Source organism: Manacus vitellinus, unplaced genomic scaffold (genome assembly GCF_001715985.3).
Source record: "Manacus vitellinus isolate BGI_N305 unplaced genomic scaffold, ASM171598v3 scaffold_78_pilon, whole genome shotgun sequence".
NCBI classification, from domain to species: Eukaryota; Metazoa; Chordata; class Aves; order Passeriformes; family Pipridae; genus Manacus; species Manacus vitellinus.
In genome coordinates this window covers 391,888-399,457 of record NW_021940807.1, presented here as the reverse complement: position 1 = coordinate 399,457, position 7,570 = coordinate 391,888, and the positions used below count along the sequence as shown (strand labels likewise).

Below are 7,570 nucleotides of genomic sequence, written 5' to 3'. Positions count from 1 at the left end.
CCTGTGAAGGCACGAGGAGGCTGAGCAGGGGGGAGGTGACAGAAGGGGACAGGGGAAGTCCCCGTCGTGTCCCTTGGGGGATGAGGCGCGTGGGAAGGACCGAGTGCTCCCGCCTGGGACTGTCCTGTGTGACGCTTGAGGAGCTTGAAGGAGAAAACTGAATGAGAAAACAGCACCAGGTGTTTCCTTAAACAAGAAACAAACCCCCTGATGCTTCCCCATGCAGGTCCCCGTGGCCTTCAACGACGCTTCGTTCAGCTTCTCGGAGGAGGAGTGGAAGAGCCTGAACGAGTGGCAGAAGGAGCTGTACAGGCACATCATGAAAGGCAACTACGAGGCCGTCATCTCCATGGGTAACCACGGGCTGGGGTCTGCCCTGAGCCCCCTGGGGCACCAGCTTTTCCCGGGAACTGGTGGATGGACGGAAGCAGCGCCGCGTCCAGCAGGAGCGGGGAGGGGGATGGTGTGCTGGTTTGGGAAGGTGTTGCACAGCCCTGGCAATGAGCTCAGCCCTCACCAGCTCAGGGGATGGGTGGAAAGATGTCCCTGGTGGCCCCTGTGGCCAGGAGAGCACCTGGGTTGTGAGGAGGAGGAGGAGGAGGAGGAGGTGGGGAAGTGAGAGGACCCTCAGTCCAGGCAAAGCTGAGGAATAGAGGAGTTCCTTTGTCATGCCAAGGCCCACAGATCCACTGCTCTGGGTGCATCAGCCTGCTGGCCCCTTCGGGCAGCAGAGGGGTGCCCTGTGCCCTGCCTCTGAGGGTCCTTCCAGCCCTTTCCATGGCTCTTCCATGAGGAAGAGGTTTGCCAGTGCTGCCTGGGTGCTCTGTCTGGCCCCAGGGAGTGAGTCCTGCTCGCTCTGCTGCTGGGGCAGAGCTGGGGAGAAGCTGCCGGCGAAGCTGAGCTCTGCCTTCTGCTTTCCCCTCAGCAGCTCAGGGCACAGCATTCCCAGCTGAAGGAATGCACTCCACTCGCTCCTGCCAGTCCTGGCTGCAGGAATTCCCTCTGGGGAACATGTTGCCTTCACAACATGTTCTCAGAAATGACCTTGCCTTGGCTGGACAGTGGGTGGGAGCACAGACACCGTCCCTGGCACTCAGGCACTTCCCTGTGCCAAGGGCAGGCTCACCCACCTCCCTCCATCCAGCTCTGCCCAATCCAGGCCTTTTGTCCTGGATTTTCCCCTCCTTTCTTCCTTTATTTCTTTGAACAGAGGTCTTGTGCAGTCCCTGTGCACCAGGGAAGAAGGTGAGGTGTAAACACTGCCCCCCATTCTCCTGTTTACAAACCCATCCTGTGTCCTGTTCCTGAGGCACGGGAACATAATGGTCCCAATGAAGGGGATCTGGGCACCTGAGCCTGGAGCTTAGAAAAACGTGTCTGTGCTTTATCCAAAGGTTTCCTTTGAGAAACAAGGTCTAGGGGTTTGGCTCTGGTGTAAGGCCAACAGATCCACCAGAGCAGGGGTGGAATTTAATCCCCAGAGACTCACACGTGTCTGGAAATGAAGTTTTCCGCTCTCTGCTCGAGGGGAGAAGGTGATTGTCCCCTTTCCCAAAATGCATGAGCAGCCTGTGGCTTGGAGGAGTAGGAGGAGCAGTCCTGGCTGGAGGGAACCACACGGGGAGGGCACTGCTGACAGCTCTGGTGCTGTCCCCGAGCTGAAGTCCCCATTGCAATGGATCTTAGGGAGGAGAAGACAGGAAGCCTGGAGGTGAGTGCAGATGCATTTTCTTATTCTCCTCCTCACACTGCAGGCTGGGAGTTGCTCCTCACCTGAGCAGAGTGTGCTCCTGCATCGCTCAGTCCAGGGCCCACACAAGGTGAGAGGTGCACACGGGTGGGAGCACCTTCCTAAGCCTCTCTCTTTCCGTCCCCCAGCGAAGGAAGGTTGGTGGGTGAAGGTCTGAGTTCCTGTCCCACGAGGGCGGGGGAACCACCCTGATCCTCTCTTTCTGTGCAGACGCTGCCATCTCCAAACCTGACATGCTGTCCCGGATCGAGCAGGGAGAGGATCCCAACGCCGAGGAGCAGGAGGACTCCGAGGCTGGGGAAACCCCCACAGACCCCAGCAGTGGTGAGCCACGAGATCCCTGGGACTCCCTGGGGTTGAGGTCCGATTCATGGGCGATTTTTAAGTCCTCCCAGGTGGGGAGGTGGAAGCAGATGTGGGGCGGTTTTGTCCTCTCTGTCCCCGGGTGCAGGGGGACTTTCCCAGTTGTCCCCCCCCCGCTGCATCCATCCCTGCTGGAATCCTCTGGAGCAGCTGGGAGGTGGGAGTGTGACTCCTGTTGTTTTCTCTCGTGCAGAGTTTTTCTTCCCTGGGCCCGACGAGAGCTCGTGGGGTAAATACGAGGAGGCTCTGGCCGAGAGCCACGAGGGCTCTGAGGAAGAGGAGAGCATGGAGGTCCCCAGTACATGTGAGTGCACTGACCCGCTTTGGGAAGTGTCCCTTGTCTGGATGTGCTTTTGCTTCTCATTCCCAGGAGCAGCTCAGCTGTTCTGGATGATGCTTTTCCAGAATTTCAGTGTTGATAGTTACTTTGAGTCGCTGTTTATACCATGGGAGACCCTTCTGCCCCAGGCACTGTACAAACCCATGAGGAAAAGAGATTTTACTCCCCTTTCCACAATTTTTTTGGCCTTTATCCTAAACCACAAGACCTGTCTTTTTACATTTCCTGCTGAGGAACCCACTTTTTCCCTTTGGCCAGCTATATATAGCTAGATTATATATATCATATTATAATATATTTGAGGGCAGGAAGGTGCTGGAGCGTGTCCAGGGAAGGGAAGGGAACAGGGAAGGGTCTGGAGCACTAGGAGTGGCTGAGGGAGCTGGGGGGGGGCTCAACCTGGAGAAAAGGAGGCTCAGGGGGGACCTTTTCACTCTCTCCAACTCCCTGACAGGAGGGAGGAGCCGGGGGGGGGTCGGGCTCTGCTCCCAGGGAACAAGGGACAGGAGGAGAGGGAACGGCTTCAAGTTGCACCAAGGAAGGGTCAGGTTGGATACTGGGAGAATTTCTTGCCCCAGAGGATTGTCAGGCATTGGAACAGGCTGCCCAGGGCAGGAGTGGAGTCCCCATCCCTGGAAGGATTTAAAAGCCATGTGGCTGTGGCACCTGGGGACACGGGTCAGTGGTGGCCTTGGCAGTGCTGGGGGACCAGTTGGATTCGATGGTCTCAGGGGGCTTTTCCAGCCTTAACAATTCTGTGACTCCAAGTCAAATCCCTTTGGCCTTGCCTGTGTCCCGGGACAGCGGTGCCAGGCACTGAGCTGGGTGTGCACAGCAGAGCCCACCCGTGCCCCGGGGGAATTGTGGTGTAAATAACGACCCGGTTCTTGTCCCCGCAAATGACGAGTGCTCTGCTCTGCCAGACGAACAGCCCTGCGACGAGGAAGGCCCCGAGAGCCTGGAGCTTCCCAGGTCGTTGGCAGGGAAGTGGGAAGAGGTTTTTTCCGGCCCCGAGGAGGAGATGCAATCGAGCAGCAAGAGCCAGAGCGGGTCGGACCCGCAGCAGCGAACGGCAGCGGGCAACGGGCTGAGGCGCTCCGTGCGCCGCAGGAGGGACTTGGCCAAGAAGGATCCTCCCGAGGAAGGAGCCACGGAAAAGGGGCCCTACATCTGCTGCGAGTGCGGGGAGAGCTTCCTGGACAAGCAGCTCTTTGCCACCCACCAGAAGGCGCACGCCAGGGAGGAGGCCTGCACGTCCCTGGAGCGCGGCGAGGGCCCCTGGCAGAAATCCAAGCCCAAGGGCCAGGGCTCCTCCCGCTCCAAACCGTCCAAGCGCCCCGACGGCGACAAGGGCTCCGGCTTCAAGTACGGCCTCGTCAGGCACCAGGTGAACAACATGGTGGAGAGGCCTTACACCTGCTCCCAGTGCAAGGAGAGCTTCAGCCTGGAAGTGAGTCTCATCCTGCACCAGAAGCTGCACACGGGGAAGGGCGACGGGCCGCTGACGTGCACCTACTGCGGGAAGGACTTCCGGGACCTCTCCAAAGCCATCCGCCACCAGCGCATCCACACCGGCGAGAGGCCCTACCAGTGCACGGAGTGCGGGAAGAGCTTCATCCGCCGGGATCACCTGCTCAAGCACTGGCGGGTGCACACCGGGGAGACCCCCTACCAGTGCCCCGTCTGCGGGAAGCACTTCCGCTACAAAGAGTCCCTGAATTGCCACCAGAAAATCCACTCCCGCAACCCGCGGCCCACGGAGGATTCGCAGCTGGGCCTGGAGTCGGCGGGGACCCAAACCAAGCATTTCTGCGTGAAAAAAGAGACTACGCAGTAGCCGAGGTGGGGCCGGGGCAGGAGGGCTCGCGGTGACCGTGACGGCGCAGCATGATGGCGGGTGACTTGTATCGCAGCTAATCCATGTGGTCATGCTACAAAAGCTTTGGTGAAGCATCCAAGGAATTCCTCTTACAAACTCTGACCGGCCGGCCCAGGCACCTCTGCGGCCCCGCGGGGCCCCGTGGCTGTCCCGCCGCGGCGGCGGCCCCTGCGCAGGCTTGGATTTTGCCTGTAGAGAATAATCCCGAGCGATTCTCCGGGGCCCGTATTTAGCAGGTGTTCCCCCACCTATCTTTGTGCATATTCAGGAGTGACAAGCTTTCGCTTTCTTTTTTCCACTCGTTTCACTGCAAGGCTGGAAGCGCGAGGAGGGAGGAGGGAAGGAAGGTGCCATTCCCAGGCAGCTGGTCGCCCGCTCCCGTCGTGCCGCCGCGTCCCAAGAGGCCACGAGGCCGGGATTGGGATGAAGGGAGGAGAGGCGAGGCAGAGAGGTGGGTTAGGGCACGACACGGGGTTTGTGGAAGGCGGGAGAGCGGAGAGGAGAGCGCGGCAAAGAGCGAGGTGAGAGAAAGCAGGTGCAGGAGAAGGGGCTGAGGACATTGGAGCAGGAGGAGTCGGGAAGGGCAGCGTTTGGAGGCGTGGTGGGATCACGTCTCCCTTCTTTGGAAGGGTGTCTCTGGCACCAGCCAGGCTGTGGTTTCCCTCTGGCCCGAGGGGACGGCGCTGCTGGGCCGACACACGGACTCCTGTCAGTGAAGGTGATTTTATTACTGTTTTTTAACTGGGTTTGGTCTCACTCAGGTAAGTCAGACGAGTGAAAGCAGCTTCTCCTAACCCCTGTAAAGAGCTGTTTGGTTTTTAGTTAACCTAGAAGTAGTCTATTATTATTATTATTATTATGAACTATTATTATTATTATTATTAATTATTATGATGATGATAATACTACAAGGAAAGGTGTGACACTATATTTCACAGTTGCTCTAAAACACTTCCATGTTATGCGATAAACGCCCAGAGTTTCCCAGCCGTTTGTGTAAATATTGGTTGACTTCTGGAGCTGTTGGTGTTGTTCCGAGGTGCCTGTACGTGGTGTCTCTTCGCTGTGTATCGTCAGCTGCTGGTTCGTGACCGTGTTTTGTAACAACTTTTGTAAAGTCTGTCAATACAGTGTTTCCACTCTGAATTCCGTGTGGGATGAGCCATGGCAAGGGATTCCTGCAGCTCCCTCGCCCTGCTCCTGGCTGTTGTTTGGGAGCTTTTCCAGGTAATTTGTGGGACAGGTGAACGGCACAAGCCAAGCTGAGCATCCGTGGAGCCAGGCCTGGCAAACGAGGCAGCTCCGGGTGCTGCGTCCGGCATTTGGGATTCGTGGTTTTACCTTTTCCTCTGCTGGAAGCAGATTTTGGGGTTATGATCCGTGAGCCAGCCTGTGTCACGAACAGATAGGGCTGTGGATGGATGAGGGGTCACTTCCCTCATCCCTCTGCAGTGGGACAGAGCCGGGATATCCCGTGCCGGGAGAAGCGCCGGTGGCTGTGGCTGCTTCGGAGTTGGGATTGTGGAATCCCAGAATGGTTTGGGTTGGAAGGGACCTTAAGGGGTGCCCCGGCTGGTGCCACACACAGGGTCCTTTGCCCTTCCCAGGAGCTCCCCCACAGCCCAGTGTCTCTTCCTGCCAGAGCCTAGTTCAGGAGGATGTTCCCCTCTCCCAGGTCTCCGTGGCAGAAACCCACCGGAGCCTCCCCAGAGCTCCAGCAATGCCCGAGGGGTTGTTCTGGCTTGGGACCACATGTGGGAGGTGGACAGGGCAGCCCATGGGTTGGAGCCACTGTGGGGATGTGGCACTTGTGGCCCACACATCCCTGGCTTTGGCTTTGGCCAGGCTGGATCCCCTCCCATCCCAGTCCATGCCAGGGACCTGCAGAGCCGGAGTGAGTGACCCCAGAGCGAGGATCCCCCACACTCCAGAGCCCCTGGATGGGATGGGGTGGGGCTGCCCCACACGCAGTGGTGGGGAGGAAGAGGAGGAGGGAAAAGGGGAGAGCTCGGGGAAGAGCATCCTGTGGGATCTGGGCTGGTGGTGGGCCGAGCACGGCTCCGAGCACACGGAGACTCCAGGAGGACACACGGATGTCCCTCTACATTGCACACGTGTGTTGTGTGTATAAACACAGCTACACACAGGGCCTGAGCCGGGGGACAGGACATGGCACTGCATGGACACGGCTGCATCCCCATCCCGCTCTGGCTGATCACGACAAAGATCCACCCATGGGAATAAACACACCTGATAAAAACGCCTGGATCTCCACAGGGACAGCTTGGAGCCTCCCAGAGCCAGGATCAGGCACTCCCTCCACCCAGCAGCTGTCCTGGATCCCAGACTCCCTAATTGCACTGGGGTGTACAGACTCCAGGCAGTGACACCCTCCATCCCAGAGCTGGTCCTGGCATTCCCTCCCAATGGATCACTCCTGGATGGGGGTTGCAGATCCCTGGGACAGCCCAGGACAGGGGGGTCTCTAATTGGGGGTCCCCACCTGCTGTCACACCCCTGTACCCCTCCAAGGCAGGGTGCCTCATCCTGTCCCCCCTCATCCCCTCCCTTTTCCCACAAACCAAAGGGTTTCCTGCCCTTCCCCGTGTTTGTTGTTCCCAACTTCCCCCCATTGTCACCCCAGGTCCCCAAAGTCCAGACTGGCAGTGGGGCCATGTGACAGGGGCTGTGCCAGAACAGGAAGGGATGGGACAGGGCAGATGGGATGCCCGGGGATGGAATGAGGTGGGACAGGAGGGATGGGATGAAATGGGATGGGATAGGGTGGGTGGGACAGAACAGGGGACAGGGGGACAGGATGAATGGGCTGGGATGAGATGGGACAGGATGAAACTGCATGAGACAGATGGGATAGGATGGGACAGGAGGGCTGGAATGGGATGGGACAAGATGTGGGATGGGTAGGATTGGATGAGACATGACTAGGCAAGACTCAACAGGATGGATGGGATGGGGACAGGGTGGATGCAGTGGGATGGGATGGGATGGGATGGGATGGGATGGGATGGGATGGGATGGGATGGGATGGGACAGGGTGTGATGAGACAGGATGGATGGGATGGGATGGGATGGGACAGGGGGGATTGATGGGACAGGACGTGGTGGGACAGATAAAAGCAGCACAAGACTGGACAGGGCATGACAGGATGGAGAGGGATGGGATGGGGTTGGAGAGAATAGGACTGGATGGGATGAGACAGGATGAGGTGGATGGGAC

General features: G+C 58.5%; 1 protein-coding gene across 1 annotated transcript in view; it reads left to right on the top strand.

Annotated features, from left to right (window-relative positions):
- Positions 1-221: 221 nt before the first annotated feature.
- LOC103756383 (zinc finger protein 777) overlaps positions 222-7,570 on the top strand; it is a 16,816-nt gene continuing 9,467 nt past the window's right edge. Inside the window, exons 1-4 of the mRNA XM_029964667.1 lie at positions 222-353; positions 1,961-2,074; positions 2,307-2,417; positions 3,377-4,286. Coding sequence (XP_029820527.1) covers positions 320-353; positions 1,961-2,074; positions 2,307-2,417; positions 3,377-4,286 — 1,169 coding nt within the window. The 5' untranslated portion in view covers positions 222-319. The remainder of the gene's footprint in view (positions 354-1,960; positions 2,075-2,306; positions 2,418-3,376; positions 4,287-7,570) is intronic.